This window comes from Empidonax traillii, unplaced genomic scaffold, assembly GCF_003031625.1.
Source record: "Empidonax traillii isolate 1590-97213 ecotype Southwest subspecies unplaced genomic scaffold, ASM303162v1 scaffold1834:size56880, whole genome shotgun sequence".
In the NCBI taxonomy this organism is placed as follows: Eukaryota; Metazoa; Chordata; class Aves; order Passeriformes; family Tyrannidae; genus Empidonax; species Empidonax traillii.
Window position 1 is genome coordinate 28,123 of NW_020957027.1, and position 26,849 is coordinate 54,971.

General features: G+C 52.1%; 1 protein-coding gene across 2 annotated transcripts; it reads left to right on the plus strand.

Annotated features, from left to right (window-relative positions):
• The first annotated feature begins 653 nt into the window (after positions 1–653).
• SEPT8 (septin 8) lies at positions 654–26,849 on the plus strand. 2 transcript variants are annotated; one of them, XM_027908771.1, is made up of 9 exons: positions 654–778; positions 16,896–17,010; positions 18,965–19,160; positions 19,811–19,997; positions 23,759–23,920; positions 24,967–25,063; positions 25,401–25,569; positions 25,809–25,941; positions 26,560–26,849. In XM_027908771.1, the coding sequence occupies exons 1-9, from the start codon at positions 749–751 to the stop codon at positions 26,752–26,754; spliced, it is 1,284 nt and encodes a 427-aa protein (XP_027764572.1). In that variant the 5' UTR covers positions 654–748; the 3' UTR covers positions 26,755–26,849. The 2 variants fall into 2 exon arrangements, with proteins under 2 accessions (XP_027764572.1, XP_027764573.1); XM_027908772.1 differs by having other exon boundaries at positions 19,817–19,997.

A 26,849-nucleotide genomic window follows, 5' to 3' on the forward strand; every position in this document is an offset into this window, starting at 1 on the left:
CCGTGTCTGGGCAGTTACACAGACCGATGGGGTTGGCTTTGTGCTTCCTGCGGGAAGGAATGATGAAGAAAGGCTCCCAGTCCTCTGCTGCATACTTTAACTTACATAGACACAGGCAGCGGGAGGGCCGTGAGCTCTGGCTGGAACCCACGCTGTGCCCGCAGCGCCGGCGGGGCTCCCGCGTGTGACAGCGGCACCTCGGCGTGGGATGCCCCGCGCTGTGGGATGTCCTTCCAGCCCGCTGGAGGCTGGGGGTTTCCCGAGGTGGGGAAACCACAGAACCAGCGAGGCTGGAAACACCTCCGAGGCCACCGAGTCCGACCTTTAGATGGGGCTGTGTGGACCCTGCCGGGGTGCTCGGGCCCTCCCTCGGCCCCGCTCGGGCACGGGTTTGTGCCTGCCTTGCGGTGCTGGGCGCTCCCAGCGCTCTGCTGCGGCCGGGCCGCCGGTGCTCGGAGCTCTGCTCGGAGCTCTGTGCTCGGTGCTCGGAGCTCTGTGCTCGGTGCTCGGAACTCCGTGCTCCCCCCTGGGGCCGGGCCCCTCGCCCCGCCAGTCCCTCCCTGCGCGGCCGGGCCCCGGTTCCTCCCCTAGGGCGGGCCCGTCCCGCCCCGGCCGTGCCGCCCGGCCCCGGTGCCCGCGGTCGGTGTGGCGGGCGGTGCCTGCGGCGGGCGGAGGGAGTTCCAGGAAGTGGCCATATTGGATCCATTCCCCGCATCCTCCCGCGCGGGCAGCACCGCCGCTCCCGGCCATGGCCGCCACCGACCTGGAGCGCTTCTCGGTGAGCAGGGCCGCGCTCCGCCCGGGCACTCGGCCCGGCTCTGCCGCGCTCGGAGCGGGGATGGCCCCGCGGCTGGAGGGGCCGGGGGGATGCGCGCCGGGGGCTCTGCGGAGGGGGCGGGCGGGGCCGGGGGTGCGGGGACGGTCCCTGCGGGAAGGTCCCGCAGCGCCGGGGGCGGGAGGGGAGGGAAGGGAAGGGCGAGCGGAGGGGCCGTGGCTGGAGCTGGAGCTGGAGCTGGAGCTGGAGCTGGAGCGGTACCGCCACGCTCAGAGGCTCCTGCCGGGATGTCCAGGATGCTCCCAAAGCGTGTCCGGTCCGGGTGCCTGCGGGCGGGTGCTGTGTGCCTCCGGGGGGAGAAAGAAACCGGGTCAGACCCTCCGAAACACGAGCTGTTTGCACAGCGCCGGCATCCAAACACTCTGCGACAGTAACTTAGCGGTGTGTGTGTAGAGCGGCGAGAGACACACGGTTCAGACACGGGCAGAGCGAACCCTCGAGGCTGGCTGGTCCCGGGGTAAGGAATGCCGTCCAGCAAATATGGAGCGTGACCCGCGCTCCGCCGCCGCTCTGCAGCTCACATGTTGTATAACTGCTATCGGAAGTCAATCTGGCTAAAATCTGTGTCGGCTCTAAACTATTCTTTGTCTACCGCTTGAATTTTCTGTTGTTGTTGGAAGGCTGCTCTCGTGAAATAGCTCGGTGATGCGTCTCGTAGCCTTGCAGAGCTAAAAACATTTTTACCGCATTAAGTAGCATAGTTCTCCAAAGTCAGAAAAGTCTGGTGTGCTATTACTAAATAAATGGGAACAGCAGTGGTGGCTGTCTGAATTATTGGGATGCCGTTTGAGCACAAACAAGTCCCTGCTACTGTTTTCTTTGAAAGCTACTTTTTGCCAAGAATCTCAAACTCTGCTTCATTTCTTTGAATCCTGGCGCAAAAGTTTCCAGCTCAAGAATGAATTTGCAAAACTGTAACTTACTTAAAACTTGCGTGAAGGAAAATTGATTTGAGGCTCTCATTTAAGGAAACTAATGTTTCTAGGCTCTGGGAGGAGGGGATTAAGGTAAAGCCAATGGCAGGCAATGGAAACACTGTGACTGTCTCACTGCAATCCTTTCTGAATTGGTATCATATATAAATACCTTTAATGGTAATTTGGTGTGCCTGCTGCTGCCTGTGCAGGTTTTCATAGATGTTACAGGAACCTAAAATATTGCCTAGTTCTGGAGAAAATGAAGCTTAATTTGTGTTCTTTGGTGCGGGTAAAGAATGCTTGGTGTACTTACATCAGTATTCTAACACTTTTCTCTTTAAAAAAGAAAGGGGAGGGGGGAAAAAAAGCTCCCAAAGGTGCTTGGCTGTCATTTGGGCACCAAAGGGAAATGGCTTGGCTCCAGCATGGCTTGAGTGCCCAACTCCATTAGGAGGAAATCTGCTTCCTTTGCGCTGGGAGAGCTCATAGGGATCTGCAGACCCGGTAGATCTGGTGCTCTGATGGTCTTAGTTTGCCTTTCACCTGGAAGCACAGATCTGGCAGAAGCAGGGGAGAGAGCACTGTCTCTTCTCCATTTGACATGGGGCAGAGGTCTGTCCCAGCTGCTGTTCCCTTTACCCTTAGGATGTGTCTCGGTCTGATGCTGTTCCTCTGGCAGTATCGTGGGAATCTCGTGATTCAGGTGTTCCAAGCTGTTCTTTCTGCAGGGCTCACAGCTTTCTTGGTGCCACTTTATATCACTGTGCCTCAGTTTCCAGAGCAGAAAGTCCATGTGGGAGTAGCTCGTTGCTGCCAAACCCAGTGATTATAAATTCATTTATTTTTACCAGCTGTTTGTATCTTCAGTGGGAAGTAATGTTGAAAAAACCTCTGAAGGAGGGTTTTGACACACAATAGACCATGCTATTCAGATGGTTGAAGCTATTTATAAGTGTCCAGCTGACATCCTGGAATGTAGTGACCCTTAGGTTTGGATAATGTGTTTTGAAAACTCCCCAGATGCACGCTTCCCTTGTACAGCCCTCCAAAATGCCTCCGTCTCCAGCACAATAAAGTTCCCTTCAAGTGCTGCTGTTGGAAATGACCAGCAAAAGCAAATGAGAGGAAGCTGGCCCATGGAAAGCTGCCTCTGAGGCAGCAGGATCACACCAGTGGTGCTCAACACTGCCTTTGTTTTTGTGAATGTAGTGTTGTGAGAGAGATTTGCTTCAGCCCCTGGAGACTGAAGTTCCTGCTGATCTGGGAACGTGGCTCACCACTGCCTTGCTCAGGCTTGGTCTGCAGGCATCGCTTCTGGAGACCCAAGGCTGCTCAGCAGCAGAGTGGGGAGAGAGCTGATAGCTGGTTCAGTTGTGAAATACTCTGTCATCAAGACTCAGAGCTTCTCCATGGCCTGGCCTGGGCAGTGCTGAGCTGGCCCAGGCAGTGCCTGTGTGCTGGAGCAGACGCTGGCAGTATTAGCGAGGATCTGGGGGTGTTGAGCGGGACACAGCCCAACCACCACATGCAGGCAGAAGCCAGGAGGTGTGTGAAGTGCAGCAGGGAAATGCAGAAGCTCTGAAGGAAGCTAGAAAAGCTGGAAGGAGAAGGAGTGACGGAGAAGCGACTGGAGGTGCGTAGGAGAGTAAATGGGATGAGATGTGAGACTGAGACTGTAAGACTGTTTTGCTTTTAAGAAGCTTTTTCGAAACTCCCAAATCTGTTGCTTTCTCTTTTTAAATAAAACCATCGACCTCACAGAATGCTGTTCCTTAACGATCTGCATTAACCCACAGTCTGAGTTGGAGGTGCAAAGGCAGTTGCTTGGGCTCCCAACTGAGCAGCTGCGTTCTGTGAGAAGGAGAAGGTGTCCTCAGCCTCAGGGTTGGGCTGAGATAACAGTTCAGGGTGAAAAGTTAACTCTGGAAGATGCCGTGGCTGATTGCTTGATGTGCACACTGTGGCTGCCTGCACAGACAGGGATGTGTGAACACTGATGCCCAGTGAGGAGAGCACTGACACTTGTACGTATCAGTGTGAGAGCTGTGGTTGTGGGACAGCTGTCTATATGCAGTCCTGAGATTTCCCTTCGTCTCAGTGATTGACATCTGGCTGGTACTGGCAGCTGTACTATAAATTAATGTCCCTTAGAAGATCTTGCAGAAAAAACACCACCTGATAGAGAGGAAAGCTGAACAGCATCTTCCTCACTGGAAATGGACAGTGGGATTTGATTTGTTGTAGCGAGTTGCTGAGCTTGGGGCGGATCTGGCCAGTTTAGCAGCTGTGTGAGCGTTACCTGTTGACACACCACTGCCTTCTTGTCACCTGCTCCCAGCTCTGTGGGAGGAGAGGGACCTTTGAATGGGGCTGCTCCTGCCATAACTGCCTGGTTGGGATAAACTTCATGTGTTGCTGCTGTTTTCTGTAAGCTCAGGGTTTCACTTAATGACTGCACAGCCTAAACCTGCTCCTCCCTGTGAGGGGCCAGTGTGACACCTTAATTTGTGAAAGACGGGCATGAGGAGTAAGCTGAGAGCGGTTCTGTGTAGCGTGACCAGGGCAGAGAGGTTGCCAGAAGTCTTATCACTGCAGGTCCTAAGCACAGGCTTACATTTTCTTTTAATCACACTCTCAAGGAAAACTTTTCCATGGCTTAATTCCAGTGGAAAATGGGGTTGACTTAACTTCTGACATTCCCCTGGCTCTATTTTTTTGCCCAGCCAGAGGCACCATTTGGAAGTTCCAGGATTAAATTTTCTTGTCTGTTTTTGCCATTCAGTTACTTTACCTTTAGCCTGGAAAAACTCAAGCGATCTCCCGTGCAGAGTGGAACACAAGTGACAGATTTTTCTCCAAGCTGGTAGCAAACACCAGGAAGCGAGCCCAGCAGGAGCAGCCCTTTCCCTCCCTGCCCTGGCCAGCAATTCTGCCTGGACCGTATGCTTTTTTGGGAAGAAACGATGGAGAAAATGGTCTTCCAGTGGAGGGGACAAATTGGTGATTGCCCCTGCAAGCCCTGCAGTGCCTCCCTGGGAGACTCGCCTGTCCTCACACAGGAAGCCATCTCTGACTGCCTCAGCCACAGGGCCAGTCAGCTCAACCACAGCCTATCACAGCTAAACACTTATTTTCAGTGTGTGCACTGTGAACCAGTGTTGCCCAGAGTAAGATTTTTTGCAGTTTTTTCCCTTTCCCTGCTGTGGTGCTGTTGCTGTCGGTCTCTTCTTGCAGCAGAGATGCAACGTGTTGTTGTGCGTGGGAGCTCCAGGGCTGCTCTGAACGCTCGGAGCTGCAGCGAGTGCCGAGCCCGGGGGTGGAGGGGTGGGAGGCTGAGGCTGGGAGTGGGTGGAAGGCCAGGGGGTGACAGGTGGGAGGCAGGCTGAGGCTGGGGGTGGAGGGGTGGGTGGAAGGCTGAGGCTGTGTGTGCCCTCAGCATCGGCAAAACAAGTGAAAGCCTGAAGAATAACTCTCTTTCAGGAGGCCAGCCCGGTGTCAGGGCTTGTTGTCAGTGCTGTGGTGGCAGCTGTCAGCCAGTCTCCAGCACTGCTGGAAGGCCAAAAGCTCCCTAAATATTATCTTGTGTGGCAGGACAGCCAGCCAGCTGCAGGGAGAGGCACAGCCCTGTCTCCGAGTGCCCCCGCTGTCCCCAGCGCTGTCGTCTCGAGGCACGGCTGTGCAAGCTGAGGGCTCAGGGCTGGGCTGTTCTGTCTGCAGAGCAACAGCCACGCTTCTCTGCTCCTCTCCTTGCCTTCTGCTCCTTTGGCTCCGAGCTTGGGAGGGGAGAAAACTGGCATGTTGCTGGCATGGCTTTTCCTGGGTTGTGCAATGAGGAGGAATTTGGGAGGTGATGGGACTGAGGCAAGCATGCAGGGTGTGAGCATGCTGTTTCACCCTCCTCGGTGGGGTAGGGGCACATTTATGGGATTAACTTTGATTATTCCAAACATATCTTGGACAGACATCTTGGATGTGGATGGGAGAAGCTGCCCTGTTTGTTTCAGATGAGCTGCAACTTTTAGAAATAACATTGCCCTGTCCCATATTTGTGTTTTGTTGAGGTGGGCCTTGTGTTCATGCACAGCCTGCCTGTTTCTCCCCTTCCCCACATCTTCACCAAGCTCCGGGTTTGTAGCTGAAGCTTTGCATTTATGTTCGTGTATCATAGAAGGTCAGACAGCTGACAGAGCCCATCTCTGCTCCCAGAGCAGCTCAAGCAAGAAAAAAATCCTGAAAGTGCTGCTTCTTCTCAGTCCCAACCATGTGCTTTTCTTCCAGAGCCTCTTCTCTGGCATAAACAGCCATGCTCACCTCCAGCTTGTGACATTTGGATGCAGAAGGTGGAGCCAGACAGGGAGCCAGACCCTCCAAAGTGGGGTGACGGGAGATTTCCAGAGGAGGATGGTGTCAGTGGGAACCGCAGCATTCTTGGATACAGCCCTGGTCGCCACTCTCGGCTTGTGGCTGACCAGGGCCCCTGGGGTCAGGGCTGTGGAGGCACCACTTTGTTTAGATGTTCAGATTCCTTTGTGAAACCCAGAAGTGTCCGTCTCCCAGTCTCCCACACACATGGAATTCCGGAGATGTCAGACACCCAGAGCGAGGTTCCCATGGAGCACCCTGCCTCGGGGCTCCTGCCCTCTGGCTCCAGCTGCCCCAAAACCAGCTGTCCCAGGGAGCTGCCTGGGCTGGGTGTCCATGGGGGGGCCGGGACTGTCCCCTCTGCAGCTCACCGGGGACAGGGTGCCATGGGGAGGCTGTGCCACCGGGGACAGGGTGCCGTGGGGAGGCTGTGCCACCGGGGACAGGGTGATGTGGGGAGGCTGTGCCACCCTGCAGCACGTGTGCCAGGAACCCATCCCGAGTCCTGTGGCTGTACCAGGCAGGACACAGCCCTCAGCCCCTGCTCTCCTGAGTCCCCTCAGCCCACAGGGCTGCACAGAATGCCTTTGGCTCTGGGGAGCGTTCCCAGTGCTCACAGTGATGCTGGGAGGTTGAACCCTCCGGAGCAGCCGCGTTGCTCAGGTGGGTGCTGGCAGGGGAGGTGATCCACGCTGTGCCAGGCACTGGCTGTGCTCCTGGGGTGCCCGGGCTGTGGGGGCAGCTCGGGGCACAGGGGCATGGCCGGGTCTCTGGTGCAGACCCTGCTTACGGTGGGCTGGGCCAGGCCTTCCATCCTAATCCACGCTGATCCTGGCTCTCAGCTCTGCCTCAGTAAAAGGGCTGCTGGGGAAGAGCTGACAGTCTGCCTCCCAGCAACGCTCCCCTTCCCTGTCTGCTGCAGCACAGGTGTTCCCAGTTCGTATCTGTGAACATAAATCTATCCTGTATTTTCGTACACAGTGAATAGTCCTTTCAGCTTAGCTTTTTGCTGCATGTATTTTTTTCAAATAGAGGTTTTCTCTTCTCTTTTTTTCCATTGCCTTGATTCTTCAGATTAAAGGTATTCTGTGCTAATACACTTTGAGGCTTTCTGGAGGCATGTGTTAACAGGATATATAGCAGTCAGCTTTATTAGCATGATGACTGTGGTTTAGCTCTCAGAGCTGCGTGGCTGTGGTATATTGTGGGATGTTCTCTTTCTGGTGTCTTCCAGGCACTGTTACAGGGAGACTTGGTCAGTAGCTGGGAGAGCTGTTTGTGGAGATGCTGTGGGATGGCTGTGTGAGGCAAACTGGGAAAAAGCCTACAGTCCTGACCAAAACTCTTGGGTTTCCATTATATCTCTGTTCTCTTCTCTAAAAATATACTCAATAATAGCATTTAGTGTAATTGGGCAATAAATTCTGGAAACCTTTGTGGGAATTGGCCATGTTTATTTTAAGTGGTAACTAAAACAAATAATCTTGGTGGCTGATATCCAGCAGGGCTTGTTTGGCACGATGGGGATCCGGATCCTTTTTCCCCTCTTCGACACTTCATTTAAACTGCCCCAAACCTTTTCCTTTCCACCCCTTAGGGGTAGGCATTCACTTTATCTCCTGACTTGGTCCCACAACCATTTGTGTTTGCCAAGTGTCTCCTCTTCCTCGTGGAAGGATGGTGGGGAAGGGAAGAGACTCTGCTGGTCAGAGCAGCTGAGGGTAAGCTGGGAATGCATCTGCTTCCTTGGAGGAACTTGGGAAAGTCTCTGCCAGATGAGGTGCTAAGATTGGTCTCTGGCAGGGTTAATTGTGAAGTCCATTAAATCCAAAATCTCAGAAGCTTCTGAATAACTAATTTTTAAGTAAAACTGACGATGTAGTGTGAGGTGTTGCTGTTTGTATTTTAGGTTCTTTTCCTTCAGTCTGTTTAAAAGGTTATAGTTGTGTTTTGGACTTTACTTGGTTTTGAATAGCGTATGGGAGATGGAATTCTCGGACTGCCAAGAAGCTGAACTTTCTCATCCTTTAAGGTCATTTTGGAGGAAATGTCTTTCATTTTTGGTTCCATAGTTTTCTCTGTTTTAACTAACTTTCTTTATTCTCAAAGGCAACATCCATATTTGCAAAACACTGTGTGTATAATGCCCGGTAAATCCTGCTTTGCTGCTTTGTAAAATCCCATCCAGGACTTGTGATAGGGACAAAATGCACGTTTAATCCTTCCTTGATTAAGAAAGACCTCACAATTAATTAACTAAGCTTCATAAATGTTATAGGGAAATTGCTAAATAACAGCTTAAGGAAGCATGTGGGAATTTTGCTTGCAGTGTAAAAAGTCAGAGAGGAATTTAAGCCAGAAACAGTCAGTTTGTTTGCAGAAAATTAAAACTGATGTTGCATTCACAGGTTGTGAATGGATCGTCTTGGATGTGTGTGGTGTGAGAAAAGAAGAGGAGCTTTACTCTCCCTTCAGACTTGGCTCTGAAAGTCAGCAAAACCTGATGTTTTGAGCCCGTGCCACTTGATGTGTAGATGTGTGTAGGATTTTTATTGAATGTTTTGTGGTTTGTTGTGGTTTTTTAGGGAGGAAAGGCTGCTGAGGCTGAAAGGAAGCTGGAGGCAGTGGCCTCAGTTCAGCTCTGTGCTCACAAGTGTTGGGGGAGCTGATGCAGAAGGGTCAGGGGGGAGTGTGCAGGTCCCTGCCCCTGCCCCGCTGCTGGGAGTGCCCAGCATCACCCACGAGTTGCTGGGATACAGCACAAGGTGTGTCCCGGGAACCCAAACTCTGGCACCAGTTCCTTGGATACAGGGGAGCAGTTAAGGATTTACCTAAGGAGCTCCTCCCTTCCAGGGAGTTTGGCTGTGTCACTTGAGTCGCTGTCCACCTGCTCAGGGGAGGTGCCTGCAGAGCATCAGGCTGGGTTTCATGGGTGTGCAGCAGAGCCTTGGCTGCCCCCAGCCTGGCCTGGGGCACATGGGGCATTGTTGGCACTGCACCAGGGGGGGTTGAGATGTCTGCTCTGCCTAGTGTTGAGCATTGGTCTCTGCAGTGCAATCTCTGGTCTTAGAGTTTGTGAATAGCTCTTAAAAACGGGTCTGAAAGCTTTCGAGAAGGCAGCACATCGGGCAACATAACCTTTAGTTAAAGGCAGGAACCCCATCCCTTGAGCCTTCTTGCTTCTGTAATGCAAAGTGGCTTTAATTTTTACTTGGCATGTCTTGCTGGTGACTCCATAGCTGGTTTTTTCAGGGGTGTTTTTGCTTGCCTGGAGTGCAGCTGGGAGCCGGGAGGGATAGGAATAAAGGCTCAGTGTCTGGGAAAATTCTTGGCATTCTTAGAAGATCGGGTTAAAGGGAGGCTGGGGATTGTCTTGGTTTAGTGTGAGGTTTTTTGGGGGGACTTCACTGTGGGCTGGGAGCCTGTTGTGAGCTTGCAGCAACTGGAGATGTGTGGCTGCCACAGTGTCCTGTGTGTGGAGAGCTGGCTCAGATGGCTGCGTTCCAGCACGCTGTGTCTTGGAAAAGGGAAGGAAGGGAAGGCACTGGGGCTGTGCCCTGTCTTGCTGGAGGGAAGAGCGGTGTTAGGTATCACAACCTTACCTTTTACAGCTCTTCAGAGCTGCCACAGCAGGGAAGAACCACTGTTGCCCTCCCTGCACAGGCATAGTGAAGGCAGAGCTGCTCACACCATCTCAGCTGTGTCCTCTTCAGCTGCCACCACCAGAGCGGGCAGGAGCGAGAGGCATCGGAGAAGCTGAAGCACAGTGGGTTGCTATTGCAAGACAAGTGGTAAATCAACACAAAGCCCTCATCTAAAACTTTCTCTGTGGGCTTACTTTTAGTTCCTTTTTTCTTCTCCCAGCCTGTTATTAAGTGCTCCATGATGGGGATCTGAAATTTTAAGCACATGCTTAAGATTAACTGAAAACCTTTAAAGTGGAGTGTGTGCTTGCACTTTGCAAATCTGAGATTAGGTGGCATTAGATATGACAACTTTAGCCTAAGAGGTGCTGAGAGCTCCCCTGGCCAACCCCAGCTGAGGGTGCTGCATTTCATCTCCAGTGCCAAAGGCACCCATGAGGCCATGCCTACTACACCGAAGCCTTTTTAAAATTTACCATGCTCAGAGTCCTCTGACTGTTGTTAGGCAACCTAAAATCTGGCCTCATTACCTCTCTGAGGCCATATCTTTTGGCTTAGTAGACTACAAAGTGCAAGCTCCTTCACTGGTGCTGTTATACATCCAATAGTCCTTGGCCTGTGAGTACAAGACAGATGATATTTTGGTGTGTGGTAGCATCTGGTTTGAATGTTGCTTGCCCCTCAGCTCTGAGCTAGGCAAAAGAAATGTTTTCTTCATGGAAACGTGAGCCTGTACCCGCTGCTGTCGCTTTGCAAATGTCAAGTGGCATTTGTTGAGCCAATATTCAGAGATGGAGAGGATCTTCTGAGGGAGATGATTTGTCAGATTTTTCTGCATTGATCCAGAAGCTGGGCCAGGCCCCAGCAAGTGCCTGCTTGGACAAAGAAGCTGAATTTGGCTTCCGACACTGTTTGCCCAAAGGTTTCTAGGCAAGTACTCAACTGCTCCATGACTCAGTGTGCTTGTGAAAGGATCATAGAAACAAGCACCTTTATGAGGAATCTGGCAGAGGTGGGCATTGGGGAGGCTGGGGGGTTGGGCTAGGGATCCTGCTTGTGCTGGACCCTGAAGCAGCCCCCTCTGCTCCGTGGTTCGTGGAACTGCTGCCCAGAGTGCCCCGCCTGAGGCAGTGCCTGTGGCTGGCAGGGCAGCTGCTGGGTGCCAGCGTGGGTGAGCCTGTACATGGGACCAGCTTGCTCTGCTGGGACTGAATCAACAGCCAAATCTCACTCAGTCCTTTCTCTGCTCAGCTGCAAAGGGAGACTCCCTGCATCAGGACTGAACAACATTCCCATTCCATGCATTTCCATTCAGGAGACAAGGGAATAGCATCCTCCAAACCCCGCTGGGACATGTATCAGTCTCTGTGCTGCACGCACTGTTGAGGATTGTGGACAGGGTGTGAAGAAGGTGAAGTCATTGTTTTGTGCCCAGCACAGTCCCAGCTGTGCCGGGTGCTGAGCCAGCCCCTCGCAGCGCTGCCCGCCCCGTCCTGCCACGGGAGCTGTGCCAGGGTGTCCTGGCCGGGCACATCCCTGCCCTTCCTCTCGCTGCTCTGAGCCACTGATCAGGGAGCTGCAAACTGTCTGATGGTTTATCTTTCTGTTTTGGTTTGATTGTAAATGGAGTCTGTGCTCTGTGCTTTGCCGGGTGCCTGGCACGCTGCTCCAGGGTTCCAGGGTGCCTGGCACGCTGCTCCAGGGTTCCAGGGTGCCTGGCACACTGCTCCAGGGTTCCAGGGTGCCTGGCACACCTGTGAGCTCTTGGAAGACAGAAGCTCTCTGAAGGGCTGTGCTTCCACCTGCATGGGGCCGGTGTGTTGGGAGCTGCAGCCTGGACACAGCTCAGGCAGACACTGTTGGCAGTGCAGAGGTGCCCCAGGAAGCATCAGGGAGCATCAGACACCTCTGGGTTGGTCCCTGCTCGAGTGTAAGCCCTTTTCATGCAGCAGAAAGAAGAAAGGACTGAATTTCCCTCCTGTTTCCCCTCTAGGCCTTCGCTGTTTGGCCTTGGAAAAAGTCATCTGTTCATCTTTCTCACTTGTGTTTTGTTGTGATGTAGAACTGGAAAGGGCAGCTCAGATACAGAAAAATGCTGTGCTCTCCCTCAGGGTAAAAGTGCAGGAGCCTTCAGTGTTTGTCAGCTGACCCATGTGATTTTTGGTTTTCCCTCGTGGTTCTCTTCACCGGTTGTTTGCACGCTGATGAGTCTGCTGTAGCTGGGCCCGGGGTTTACATTACAGCTCCCATCATGCCAAGTTCCTAAAAAAATCCCCATTTATGATGGTGGCATTGGATTACACTTTTGTTTACCCATATGCTTTCACCTGCGTCACTCAGGAAAGCAGAACCGAGGGTTGTCTTGAGCAGGAAACACGAGCATATGTCACCAAGGGGAATTTCTGCTTGAGATTAATTGAAAGGTGATACTCCTACAGATCTATTTTATTTTATTTTTTTTTAACCAGCTGATATCAGAATGGCCTTTTCTACCCAAGGTCTGTTCATGGTGCTCCTGGTGAAATAAAGGAGAGCAAGGGCAGCACATCTGAAAGCACTGAGCTGCTCTGCTCTGCACCAGGAGCTCCAGCTGGAACACTGTGCAGCTGAGGGGCAGCTGACCATGGAGCTGGTCCCACTGCTGACATCCCCCCTGGGCTGTGCAGGCAGTGATAAAACCCCTTTTCCTGGAAGAAGCTACTGAAAAATGTGATGACGCAGATTGAAACTGATGCCAGTTTGGAGGTGAAGCATGAAGAGAAACTGTGAGCAGGTTTTATTTTTTGAAGGATCGTAGGCACAGGTTTGATGCCGTAGCCTGTGCATTTCTCCTCACAGGTTTCTTTAATCACTCTGTCTAGGAGGAAGAGCCTAATTAGTACATGATACTGTGCTGACCTTCTTACAGGGATCTGGATTTGTTCTCCCTGATTGTGTTTCTCTGCTGCCTTTTCTTGTCTGACTTGCAGTAAAGGGCCAAATAGCACCTCATCTGCTGTGCAAGTTGTTTGTGGCCAGCTTTGTAGTTCTTGGTTCCCTGGGCAGCTCTGTGCTGATGAGGCCCCAGGAATGGGCCAGTGTGCCCCTGTACATCCCAAATGCATCCCAGCCCCCAGTGGAGTGTGTCCGGGGTGCTGGTGCCTTAGAGCTGATGGGAGCGCTGTGTTTGGAGTTTTTGGTTCAGTTCCTGGGGTGCTCAGCTAATTGTGTCCATCTGTGCTACCAAGGGCGTGCCAAGAGGAGGGTTCTGTGATGTCTCTGTCAAACCAGAGCTAAGGATCGCTGTCCCTGTGGGATGACTGTTGTTCCTGTGGCTGTGCCCACAGATGCCATTCATGTGACTGTTGCCTGGACAGAGCGTCTGTGAAAACGTTTAAAGGACTTTGGATTTGGAAATACATAAATTCTGCTCTGGCCTTATGATGAATCTTTCATTTCCCTCAAAATTCCAGATTCAAAGTATGAATTATCCCCTTGGCTCTCTGCTCAAGCCTGAAGATCAGCTCAAGGCACAGAAGTGCCTTTGAAGAGCAACGTTCAAAGGCTGCAAGTTAAACCCTGGTAGCTGCTCATCATAGGATGCCCATCATTAGCAGCCCAGGAAGGGATGTTCAGGGCTGCAGTGGCTGTTTGTGGTGGGAGTTCCCACTGGGAGCCATTGCAAACTCCTAATTATCATGTTGTGTGATGATGACATGGGCTTCAGGAAAGGTCGGCTGCCTCGAGGTTATTTGCAGCCCCAGGATGGGCTCTGGCCTGGTGAGGAGGAGAGTGGTCTCTCTGTGCTATGAGATGAGGGACCTGGTTCTCATCAGGTGCTGGGGAGGGTGGGAACGTTGCAGGGACCAGTGCAACTGGAAAGGGCAGGGCTGTGTTCCTGCCTGGCTCTTGCCATGGCTGTTCCCATCTGGCTCTGCCACATAACCTGCCAGCTCCTGTCCTGCAGGGCAGTCCCGTTGCTGGCACAAAGTGTGGAAGAACTCCTACTGAAATCCTTACCTTTTGTTTAAAACAAAACCAACAAAAAAGCCCTCACATTGCTGCATTACTGCTGCTCTCATTTATTGCAGCATTTGTGCTCTGGATTGATTATTTATGCTGAGCCTTGCAGGCTGGCTGCTTCTGCTGGAAAGGATTCAATTTGGAGGTGACCTTGTCTTTACTAGCAGGTGAACCGTGTCAAGCTGTCCTGGAGCCACCCTGGGTGTGTGGGAGCTGGCCCAAAGGGCAGGTCACTTGGGGTTGCTCCTCAGGAGGGTGGACAGGCTCCTCTCCAGTGCAGGTCAGCACCAAACACCACCAGTGAGCAGAAGTGCTGGTTGTGTTCACAAGGCTGTCAGGTTTGGAAGCTCGATGGACTGGAGGGAAAGAATAAACCAGTGAAAACTTTTTTTTTCCCCCTTTCTTTCTCTTCTTAATCTTATTACTTCCCAGCAGCTGTTAACATTGTTTGTCTTAACACAGCAAAATCCCCTTGGAGCTGAGTGACAGCTGAAGGCCCTGCAAGCACAGCAAATGGTTTTCTGCTTTGGTATCGGCAGTGCCTTGAACTTGAACCAGATTATTATTGCTGCTTACAGAAATAGAAGGAAACTGCATTTCAAGGTCACTGGCAAAAGTATTTCATTGAGGTCTGTCTCGTTGGTTTAGCAGCTCTGAGAGATGTGAGCAGTGTTGAGTAAGTGTATTCCTGTCCCGTAGCGAACAGCAACTGAAAGCCAAAAAAAGAAGAGAAGAAGCCCTGTGTGGCCACGTTTGGGTTTCCAGCAGCCAAAGCATGACTGAGTTCTCAATGCAGCCTTGCCTGGCTGGAGCCTATTTAAATGCAGCCTTGCTGAGCTGGAGCCTATTTTAAAATCCTGAGCAGTGGTGCTGCCTGTTGCCTGGAAACCTCCTCCCAGCCTCGGGCACTTTCAGCCTAATCATAGCCATCGGCAGCCTTTATTTATTTCCCATCCAAAATGTCATCCCAGGCTTCTAGTTTGTGTTTTTGTTTGCTTGTTTTTGTTTATTATTTAAAATGAAAAGACACAGAGTGTAACCATCAAGCGGGGTGACTTTCTGTGGGAACAGCTCTCGGCTGTCACCGCATTGCAGTGGTGGGAACTGGCATTTTAAGCTCTGTATGGTGGTGGCTCAGAGGGACACGGGGAAGAGGAGAAGGGGGGGGCTGAGGGAACGGGCTGAGAGCCCAAGGAAGCCCCCTGAGCTCTGCTGGTGCCTGCAGTGGCTTCCTGTGCCTTGTGACAGCCTGTTCCTTCAGGGGAAAACCAGACCTGAACCAGCTCTGAGTCCCTTCCCAGCACACCAGTGTCCCCAGCTCCCCTTCCCTGTGTGACTGCACCATCCCATGCCAGATCCACAGCTCGGCACTGGGCTGCCTGCAGCAGCACAGACTCACTTTTCAGCTCCAGTGTTCTGGGGCCTGACCTTCAGCATCTCCATGTGCTGACAGACGAATGGAAGAAAGTTAAACCTGAAAGTTAAACCCCGTCTTAGGGGCCCTTTTTTATTTTTAATTCACCTAAACTCTCGGCCACCTTAAAACCTTAATTGCTGCCATCAGCTGCACAGGGAAACTGTAACTGATTGCTGTTTCTGCTTAGTGAGTGTGATGGATCCTGGTGGGATGAAACAGGTTGGGTCACAGGAGCCCAGCTATGATTCGGTTGTGTTTCTGTCGAGGAAGTCCCTTAGGAGTGCACTGGGCTGGAATCATCTGAAAATGGGTACCAGATGTAACCAGGACAGCCAGCAGGTTTCTGTGTGAGGCATAGGAGCTGCTTCAGCTGTTCACAGGTTGTTTTTGTGATTGAAATGGTTTATTTTACAAAGCTGAGAATATTTGTTCTACCAAGGGCAGAGCTAAAGAAGGCTTTGACTCGAGATGCAGTTGAACAAAGGTTTGTGTTTTGTTTAACAATCTTACTGCAGGCACAGAGCAATAGGCAAGGCTTATCACATCAGTGCTTTTATTTTCCTCTTGACTTAATTTAAAGTTTGACAGGCAGCTTAGGCTCTTCTCGGGGATGGTCCTGTCTCACAGACTTAGTGCTGAAACGTTAAGTTCCAATTGTCAGGAACAGACAGAAGAAGCAGAGCTAGGCCAAGGGCAGACATTTTTTCCATCCCCACGTTCTCTGTGTGCTGGTGATTAAGGAAAACAGTCATTTACCGAAGAAACTGTGGGGGTGAGTGAATGGTGCTCTGAAATCCTGCCTCCTTGCCTCTCCAGAGATGGGTGAGAATGCTTGAGGGGCTGCAGGGGCAGTGGGCTGGCCCCTGGGTTCAGACAGCCTTGCTTGGTTCTGCAGAGGTGGCAAATCTGGTGAAATATTTGTCCAAATCTAAACTTTCCCGTTTTTAACCACTGGAAACAGAAATGATCCTTCTGTCAGCTCCTTTTTGCTGGATTTTATAGCCGCTCTGCCCTGCCTTTTCTGTACAGCACAGGTCACAGAGTGGCTGTCTGCTCGGATTTTACTGCCTCAGTTCCTGAGCAAAGCTCCTACAGGTGATCTGGGGGAGGGAGGAGACAGAAGGGAGAACAAAGTGCACACGGGGGAGGCAGGAACAGGAACAGCAGAGGAACAGTGGAAAACTGTGCTCACAGATGGCAAAGCAAGAGGGTTCCTCGCCCTGCCTGCGGGACCAGCACCCCCAGTGCCTGAGCAAACAGACCACGCTGCTGGTGGTCACAGCAAAGGCAAAAAGATCAGTGCTTGGGGGAAATGTAGAGTCTGTCAAGTTGAATTCAGTGCTGGAAGGTTTAAGAAAATGGAATCAAGGAAGTTTAGGAGAAATGAGTGCTAAAACATACAGTGGTGGGGTGTCCTTTGCTGATCCCTCCCAGCTGCATGTAGTTGGACCTCACATTTGTGTTTTCTTTTCTTTGGAGCTGGATAGTTCTCCCAGTTCCCTACAAAGATCAGTGTTGTACACCCTCTCTCCTGTTGTTGGTGGCTGTTGGGGGGCCTTGCTGTGGTGTGCCAGAACACAAGCTCTGGAGGGCAGTGCTGGGGTTTGTGTGGGTGGCTGTGCAGTGCCCAGCAGGGTGGGTAACGCTGCTCTTGGGTCTCATCAGTCTCATTTGCCGTCTCAGTGCAGTTTGCTAATCTGGCTTCTTCTCCCTACCAGAATGAAGAGAAGAGGAACCTTTCCCTGGGGGGCCATGTGGGCTTCGACAGTCTGCCCGATCAGCTGGTCAGCAAGTCTGTCACCCAGGGCTTCAGCTTCAACATCCTCTGTGTGGGTGAGCACAGTCCTCGGCAAGCAGGCGTGGGCTGAGGCTGGGGCCAGGCTTTCTCGTGTGTCCTGCTGTGCCACAAGCCTTGGCAGTGACTTAAGCAAGTCAGAAATGCCAAACTCTCTTAAAATCACATTGAGTCAAACCAGGAGAATTTCCGTAATCAGCGAGGAATTGCTCATCCCTCCACTGCAGTAGCTGTGCAGTAGGAAGGATTAAGGAAAGACTGTATATGGCTTGTTAAATATTTCCATTTGCAAACTGGGGTGGCTGGCACGAGCAGCTCTTGGTGAATACGATGTCCAGTCAGATGCACCGTGGATTAGCTGAGAGCTGCTGGTGATAACTGGGTAATTTCTGAGTGTAAACCTGCACCCCAAATCTGGAATTAGAGGTTTGTATCTGAGCTGTGCCTGGTCAGTGCCTTCCCAGGTGGGTCAGAGGGCTTGAAGCATGGTCATCTCTATGCCAGGAAAGGGAGGGGGAGTGTTCCTGTTCTTACTGATTGTAGTGTGTTTATCTGGGAGATTGTGAGCAGATGCAAGGAGCTGACTTTAAAATAACCTCATTATATTCCTGGTTTTTAACTTTGGTGTTGATGCGATCTAGCAGGCAATCCTGTCTGGAGTACTAGAGACAAATTGCTTCCCGTGATGAGATGAGCATTATTTTTGATTTGGCTGGTTCTTGTATGGTGTATGAGGTCTGAAGTATGTGACCTGCCAGACCAGCAAAAATACAGCCAGAGACAGCAGCTCCTGTGGCTTTGTGCAGACTGTTCAATGGCAACCTGACAGCTTTGTGAAGGTGCCTGGGCCACACCCAAGCCACTTTTGCATATCCACACCACAAGTAAAGAGCATGGCTGGAATCACAGGCCTGAACTTCGTAGGCTTGTTCTTTAGCAGAAGGGTAACTGCAGCAGAGGGCAATATGGCTTTAATTAGTACCATTCTTGGGGATACCAGAATGGATACTCCTACATTCTCATCTGGCCTTTGGGTTTTTTTTGGACAAGAGAGAAAGAGCCCCACCCTGTTTGCCAGTTCCTACTCGCAGCAGTGCCCAGCTGAAGAGGAGAATGCAGCTGACATCAGTAGAGTTCTGCATAGATCTCCTCTCGGATTAATCTAGAGCACCAGCTGCCTTCATTTCCTTGCACAACTCTTAGCCACAGCTGGTAGGAAGCAGTGTGTGCCTCTGCCCTGAGCAACGGGAGGTGTTTATCCTCCTGTGAAGAGCAGAGCCTGTGGTGCTGGAAGAAGGGAAGAGTCCAAAGCCCTTGGCAGCAGGCATGGCATCTCCCTGGAACAGAACTTTGCTCCCACTCCTGTTCTCCCACCAGGGTACCTGCTGTGGGGCTCCTCAGCAGTGCCTGTCTCTGCTGAAGTGGTGGCAGCCTGGGAAATGAGCAGGGAGTAGCAGGTTGTCTCTGTGGGTCTTGCCTCTGTTCACTGCTGTGGCCAGTAATTGTGTGTGCAGGGAATGAGCAGTTTAAATGGGGTCCCTTGCAGGCCAATCTGGAAATTATCAGTCTGGGGTTTTTTTTACGAGAAGCAGAAGTTCAAAGCCTTTCTGGCTCACGAACAGCTTGTCAGCCAAATATTCTGGGATGGAGCTTTTTGTGATGCATCCCAGGCATCCTTCAATGGCTCCTAAAATTGTGCTCTCCAGAGCTTCTCTAGTGCAGAATCCCAAGCAAAGTCAGGGGATGTGGAGAGGGAAATGGTATGTTCTGCTGTGCTCTATGATACTCACTGGGAGATGAGGCCCAAGTGCTCTGTGTTGGCTTTGCATTAAGCATGGGAGGCCTTCAGGAAGGCAGATACCCGTGTGACAGTTCTGTGTGTGCCCACAAGTGACTTTCACAGCATGGTTTAGTTCTGCTCTCTAATTAACCTGCTTTGAGGTACCTGTGACAAACCCCTGCTGCAGTGAGCTGATGATTTGTCCTCCCTAGGTGAGACTGGCATTGGGAAATCCACCCTGATGAACACCCTGTTCAACACCACGTTTGAGACGGAGGAGGCGAGTCACTATGAGAGCGCGGTGCGGCTGCGGCCCCGCACCTACGACCTGCAGGAGAGCAACGTGCACCTCAAGCTCACCATCGTGGACGCCGTTGGCTTTGGGGACCAGATCAATAAGGATGAAAGGCAGGTCTCGTGCCATCTGCTCAGCCTTTCGGGGCCTGCCCGTGGTGCTTGCGCGGGGGCTGCCCGCGGGTCCGCGGCAGAGCTGCTGCTGGTGATGAGGAGTGCTGGCTCTGATTCTGGGGACGGAGCACGGAGGGGACTGGGGGGAGAGCCAAAAAGAGAGGTCGTAGGAGGTCTTTCCAGCAGGGAATAGTGTCTTCCAGTAGTGTGAGCAGTTAGCAAGCTGTCCTCAGTGCAGGGTCAGGAATTATCTGTTGTGGCATTGGTTGGTGTTTTCTGGACTTGTCTCATTTAATTACACAAACGTCTTGTTCAAGCCCCAGGTAAAGGCTTCTGGGACTCCAAGGTCTCTCCTTGTCATGTTGTATCGCTAAGCCAGATGGCTCAGCCCTGAGATGTGGGCAGAGTTTGGTCTGGGGAAGTAGTCATCTTCCCATGCTCCACTGTCCTTAGACTTTGCAGTGCAGCCTCAGGAATCTGCAGCAACCTTTGGATTATAAGGTCTGTGTGTAAACACCACACGTTTCCTGTTGATGGCTAAATGGTTTGAGTCTTATAACTCCACTTTAAGTGACACCATGGAATGTCTGGGAGAACTCCTTAAGCCCTTAACCTGTTGCAGTCCCTGGTTGCTAATGGGCTGGTTTTAGTTACAGGCCGATAGTGGAGTACATTGATACGCAGTTTGAAAACTATCTGCAAGAAGAGCTGAAGATCCGCCGGTCCCTGTTCAACTACCACGACACGAGGATCCACGTGTGCCTGTACTTCATCACCCCCACCGGGCACTCGCTCAAGTCCTTGGACCTGGTGACAATGAAGAAGCTGGATAGCAAGGTGAGGCATTGCAGACCACGGGCCCTCCTTCGGGGATGCTTCTCTTGGTGCTGATTGTCACGTGGAAGGTTTTGTTCCCTTCATGTTGGACTCCTCCCTGCATGGCAGCTGGGCCCCTTTTAGGACTCTGGTAAAGCTTTGTCTGCTGGTGCTTGCTGAGGTCCTGTGCTTGTTTTCTCATAGGCTCTTCTGAAAAATGTCAGGAAAAACCTGTTTTCAGGTTGGTTGTGTGAATTCTAGAGCATCCCTGACTGTAAGAATCTTACCCAGATTAGTTGGTATTTATAAAGCCATCAGCTGCAGCTGTATTAGCTGTGCAGGTGAGGAAGCTTTCCAGCTCTAGCAGCTGAACTGTGAAAACTGGAGCCACCTTTGCTGTCCTGACCTGTCAGCAGGGACAGAGGGGTGAGAGCCACCAAAACTGAAGATGTGCTGAGGTGGTGCTCAGTGCTGAGGAGAAGATTTGTGTGTGTTGGTGCACAGGGAGTGTGTGAGCTGTCACTGCTGGCAGTGCCAGGTGATCTGGATAGGAGATCCTAATGTCTTCTGAAAGTGTAGATAGGGTGAGGATTCTCAGGGTCATGGGAATCCTAGAAGTGGGTCATGAAAGGGTCTATCTGGGGGTTGTTTCTTTGTGTATAAGCTATTCTGCCTTGTGGGGCAGTGGGTTATTTAACTGGCTACTTGCTGATGTTCCTGCAGCTCAGAGCAAGTTTCTGACACACTTTTGGGTGTTCCAGCTGGTTTCCAGGGAGCTGCAGGAGGCTTCAAAGGTCACCAGTGGCAGCAGCATCTCTTGTTTCCTTCACAAGAATTTCCTGTCTTTCAGAGCAGTGTTTTGGCAGCAAGGTGGTTCCTTTCAGGTGGCAGGTGCTGATCACCCTACAGAGGGCAGGGCCTGGGGATCCCCTGGATTGCATGGAGGGAGCACTCTCTTCTCTGGCTGCTGTTCATGTGCAGCTCTGTTTGCTGGCAGGCAGAGTTCCCTCTGCTGCAGTCCCTGCTCCTTGCCCTCACTGCCTGGGGCTCAGGCCTGCTTTTCCTTGGCCCCAGCCCAGAGCAGGCACTGGCTTCCCATTGCAGTGGGCTGTTTGTAACTGTAGTGCCTGTTACACTGACTTCATCAGGAATCCGAAAACTTTCCCTTAATAAACTCTTGTCTCTTGGTGCAGTGCCAGCATTACATGTTCCCAGAAATATGTTTGGAGGAAAGCTTTTGCACGATTCCCCTTGGTGCTGGTGGTCCCACAATGCATTTCTCTTCTTTTCCTTCTGCATTCCCTACTTTTCACATCTCCCTGTGGCTGCCTCTAATGTGGTCCTTGGGTAGTACCAAAATAAATCCTTTGTACTTGTGCAGAGATGAAAACTTTGTGCACACGCAAGCTTTTTATGTTTCTAAACTTCCACTTAAATAGACCCCTCTGGAGTCATTTTATCCCTCTGCTCTCATCTCCCTTCTTGCCCCAGCCTGAGAACATGCTGGATTTCCTGCTGTGGTGGCCTCGCACAGGCAGGCAGGGGGAAGTGAATGAGCAAGTAGAGCCCGTTGATATTTTGGGGATTTGTGTTGCATTTCAGCACCAGTGTCACCCCAGGCCATTGGGGTGCTTTGCAGGCACTCCCTAAAGCCCCAGTGCACACCAAGCAGAGGTGCTGGGGCAGTGTGGGCAGCGGGGGTGTCAGCAGAGTCCAGGCAGTCGTGTCCCCTCTGGATGGGGACAGGGGGTGCTGACTGTGGCTGAGCAGAGGAGACATGCACTGCTGTGTGAGCACACCTGACCCCGGGCCTTCCTCCTGGGCAGCTTTTCGTGGCTGGTGGCCCCTGTTTTACAGCTGAAGAACAGAGCACATGGAGATGAGAGGTGTATTAGAGGCAATGCTTTGTTTGTGCTCTGCTGGCTCAGCCTCTGGGCCTGGTTTAACAGAGAGTTTGTAGGACCCTGGCTCCGTTCCACCTTTGCTTTAGCCCACCAGAGGCCTGGCATCAGGTGCTGGGCAGGCTCTTGAATCTGTGTGATGATTTCAATAACAAATCTTACTTTTAGTGTAAAATTTACAAAATCCCTTCCGGGTAAAGCTGTTTTGTAAACAAAATCTTCCATTGTACTGTAAAACAATATCTGTTTGGCTGAGCTCATGGCCAGCTGTTGTTTGGGATGTTTAGTTACAGGCAGAGAGCAGAAGCATCTTCAGAAGGGGTTGTAGGTAGATGGAACGTGCCTGGCTGGCTGCAGAGCCCAGCCCTGCTCCCTGGCAGTGCCTGTCCCCTCGCAGATCCCGCTGCAGAGTGAGGGGCACATGAGCCCTGAGCTGACCCTTTTCCTGCAGGAGATGTGGCTCCAAGCCTGCTCAGCTCTTTGCAGGCCAGCAGGCACCCAGCTGTGGTCATGGCCCCTTTACCCTGGTAATGAGGACATGGACCTGCTGAGCAGTGCAGTGAGCAGCAGACCTCGTTCTGGGGCTCGTGGTCCTTGGTAAAAGAGGCCAGGTCAGTGGCTGAGAAAAAGGAATTTAGCCTCTCACATAAATGTGCAATGAGCAAATTGAGACTATCTTCATTTGCAGCAAGTAAATGCTCTTGTGTTTCCTGAGTGCTAAACCAGAGACGGGGGTGGGGAACCCAAGGAGAATGGAAAAAACACTGAGCTACAAAGAGAACTTGAGCTGGGAAAGCGAGGCCATTTATTTTAATGGGCACCCATTGGAGACCAGCTGGCTGCTATGAATTTCAGCTCTGTAGGACAAAAAGCGTTGGCTGTGGGGAAATGTTAGATGGCAAATCAGACTCTCCCCTTACTTGTCTGAATTCTTGTGTCTCACTGCTCTGGATTTGGCTGCTGTTCACAGATGAGTTCTGTTGTTGTTTGTTTAGCAGTGGTTTGCAGTATCACACTTGGCTTTTCTGGGCACAGCAGCATTATCTGACAGAGGTTCCTGTGACAGATCCTGCCCTGCTGTAGCTCTCTCCAGCACAAGGCCATAGTGAGCCCCATCCCACCTGAAGGATGTGGGATGTGGCCCTCCTTGACTCTTGATCGTGGTGGGTACTGGGCAGAGGGGGACCTCCCCACCCTGCAGCTTGTGGGTGGCTTTGAAGCCTGGGATGAGGAAGCTGTGTGGGGTATGGTGACTGCTGGCTGATGTGAAACCAAAGCTGAGCAAGAACAGCATGAAAGCAGATCTCCTGTCTGCTGTGTGGCACCCTGCACCTTCCCTGGGTGGTCCATGTGACCCACGCGGCGTGCCCGAGGTGTGATCCTCTGCAAGAGGCCCAGGGAGTCCTTGGGGAGGATCTGCAGCTGCTGCCAGGGACCTGAGGAGCCCCTGCTCATTCTGCTTGAGCACAGGCAGGCTCCATCAGCTCAGTGCAGCGTTTCATGCTTGTGCTTGTCTTCTAAAGCAGCCTGTCAGCACAGCCAGAGTGGATGGGGACAGCAGGGATGTGACAGTTCCCCTGTCTCTGCCTCCCTGATGTGTGTAACAGAACACATCAGCAGAGCAGAGCCTTTGATCTGCTCCTGGAGTGGTTAGTGAGGGGTGTTTGGTGTATCTGAAGCCTTGTAGCCTAATGAGTGCTGCAAAACTCTTCCCTCTAGTGTTCAGCTGGGCTGAGCTGCAGCTCCTGAGCAAACAGAGCCCCGTGGTGCCTTTAGGGGATGTGAAGTGTAAATGTGAAGCAGCCAGTGGGGCAGGACCCAGGTCACCCCCACACGGCTGCTCACGGGGGGTTTGTCCTTCCCTCCTCCCTGCTGCTGCAGGTGAACATCATCCCCATCATTGCCAAAGCAGACACCATCTCCAAGAGCGAGCTGCACAAGTTCAAGATCAAGATCATGAGCGAGCTGGTCAGCAATGGAGTGCAGATCTACCAGTTCCCCACGGACGATGAGGCAGTGGCTGAGATCAACTCTGTGATGAATGTGAGTAATGCTGCCAGTCCCGGCGCTGCCAGAAGTTGGGACAAATTAAATTGCTGCACAAAAATGCATCTGAAGGGCAAGTGTCTTTGGGAATGTCCAGACACTGAATCTGTTGGAAAGTCGAGCTGTGGGTCTGACAGATGCCGAAGGCTGTTGCATACAGAATTAATTAAAATGTGGCTCATGTTTAATCTGGGGCTCTCTGGAGAAATGACTCTCTAGAATTTGTTTTACTGAATTTTTGAAAAATGCTTTCTTCAAAATCCATTCTGTCTGCTCTTAGGCTACTTTGCATATGAGGAAGGAGAAGTTTTGAATAAAAATTTGACAGTTAAGATTTGATTAGCCTTCTGACTTAAGGAGGCTAAGCAGAGAAAACTCAATTTAAAGTAAGGAAGAAAAATTGTTCGTTTCTATTTTGTCTTTTTTTGAAATTCAGAGATCAAATTCAGACCTGGCTGTAGCACATGCAAAACACTTTTGAGCTTCCTGTCTCCCAAATTAGAGCGCAGCTATTGCAGCAGAAACAGCTGAAATGTTTCCATGTTAATTTTAGAAATCAAAACCCCCTTTTTAATCAAAATTAACATTTTTCTGCATAGCTGTTTCTGATTAAATGCTTTGCCTTTTCTTTCACCCCCCCCCCCCCCCCTTTGTTGTATCCTGCACATGTCCCTTGCAGTGCCCACACACCCGAGCTGTGCCAGGAGCTGTGCCAGGGCCTGTCCTTGGTTGTGCTCTCGGCAAGGGGGGTGCCCCACTCCTGGCACGTGCAGAGCAACCTGATAAACGGATAAAAGAGAGCAGCAGTGACCACGGTGTTCCCACAGCATTTCCCCAGCTGCCTCAGCCCAGCCAGCAGTGCTGTGAGCTGAGCTGTGGCCCCACACTGCTCCCGGTGTAACATCCCATCCAGGGCAGCGACTGCTGCGAGGGGGGAGGACTCATGGAAGCACATCCTGTGCCTGGGGCAGGGGGATCTCAGGGTCAGGCTGATCTCTGGGGGTTGCCCCATGCTCTGAGTCCCTGCCTTGGCTGTGTTTCAGGCTCATCTGCCCTTTGCCGTGGTCGGGAGCACGGAGGAGGTGAAGGTTGGGAACAAGCTGGTGCGGGCTCGGCAGTACCCGTGGGGAGTGGTGCAAGGTGAGGGCAGCGAGCGGGTACCCCCCAGCCCCCCCTGTGCTCGTGTCACACAGCCCTGCCCAGCTCAGGCCCTGCCAGCCCCTCTGCTCTGCTGGACGGTGCAGATCCGCCCTGTGCACCCTTCTGTGGGTGGGCCAACCTTTCCTTTGAATTCCCTTTCCTACCAGCAGGCAGGAGGGTCGGTGGGAATCCCTCCAGCCAGGGGACTGTGCTGTGCCCTGAGCAGCACAACGGGCAGAGTTCCTTGGGATGGGAGTGTCTGCAGTCAATCTGTACATACCTTTGTGCTCCCCCACCGTGTCTGCAGTTTGCTGACTTGTCCCCTGGCTTCCCTCAGTGGAGAATGAGAGTCACTGTGACTTTGTGAAGCTGCGGGAGATGCTGATTCGAGTGAACATGGAGGATCTGCGGGAGCAGACCCACACCCGCCACTACGAGCTGTACAGGAGGTGCAAACTGGAGGAGATGGGCTTCAAGGACACAGATCCAGACAGCCAGCCCTTCAGGTGAGCAGCCTTCACATCCAGCATCAGTTTAGAGTGACAGCACCAAAAGTGGGAGTTTTGTAGGTGGTATCCACGGCACGGGGCTGGAAAATGGTAGCACTGGGTTTGAACTTTGCAGCTGACTTGGATGTTCCCTCCCCTGACTGTTTGTCTTACAGCAACACAGACAGGCATGCATTTCCCCATCCCTAACTCATCGCTCTCCAAAGAGTCTGGATTTCATTTGCTTTCTTCCCCAGCCTCCAAGAAACATATGAGACCAAAAGGAAAGAGTTCTTGGGCGAGCTCCAGAGGAAAGAGGAAGAAATGAGACAAATGTTTGTTAACAAAGTCAAGGAGACAGAGGCAGAGCTGAAGGAGAAGGAGAGAGAGGTGGGTGTGCCAGAAACCTGTGAGGAGCCCAAAACACAGCCAGCAGGGAATCTGGGGCTGGGCAATGTCTGAGTGCTGGAAGCACATGCAGCTGTTGAGGAACTCCCCAGCCAAGGCACAAACACACACATGTATCACTGGTTCAGGTGCCTCAGAAACCTCTTCCCTACCCTGTGCCATGTGCAGGGAACTTGGCTGCTGTCTGGTGAGAGAAAGGCAGTGGCAGATGTTTAGGGGAGCATCCATGTCAGGGAGACTTCCCCCCTGAGGCCCCTGGACAGCAGAGTAAAGGGGGCAGCTGGGACTGGGGAAGGATGAAATGGGCCATCCTCAGAACCAGTGAGGGACAAAAGAGGCCACGATGTCCCCAGCCTGGTGCAGGGCTGCAGGTGAGCTGAGATCCTCAGTGCACACTGCAGGGCTCACGCCTCCTCCTGCTCTGCTGAATTTATTGTGTCTCCCCTGCTTTTGGGGGTGCTGGGTGCCAGGCCCTGCCAGCACCCTGGGCTGGGGGAGTGGTGTGAGAGGTGTGAGAGGTGTGACAGGGGCTCTGGGGCAGGGGCAGCACAGCCCAGGGTGCTGCTGGAGGAGGTGCTGAGAGGGTCTGTCTCCCACCAGCTGCATGAGAAATTTGAGCACTTGAAAAGGATACACCAGGAGGAGAAGAGGAAGGTGGAGGAGAAGAGGAGGGAGCTGGAGGAAGAGATGAATGCCTTCAACAGGCGGAAAGTGGCGGTGGAAACCTTGCAGTCCCAGTCCTTGCAGGCTACCTCACAGCAGCCCCTGAAGAAGGACAAAGACAAGAAAAAGTAAGTGTCTGAACTGGAGTCTGCCACTGGGAAGCTGGAGGTCGGCTCAGATGCTTTAATGTTTGGTCAATTGCTTAGACAGCACATGGAAAAGGAGAT

What these genes read in the sequence shown, in the direction of transcription:
- SEPT8 (XM_027908771.1), top strand. Translation starts at nt 749, where the DNA reads ATGGCCGCCACCGACCTGGAGCGCTTCTCG. An exon ending in CCCGTGGGGAGTGGTGCAAG is followed by an intron (nt 25,064 to 25,400) that starts GTGAGGGCAGCG and finishes GGCTTCCCTCAG; the next exon opens with TGGAGAATGAGAGTCACTGT. An exon ending in TGAAGGAGAAGGAGAGAGAG is followed by an intron (nt 25,942 to 26,559) that starts GTGGGTGTGCCA and finishes GTCTCCCACCAG; the next exon opens with CTGCATGAGAAATTTGAGCA.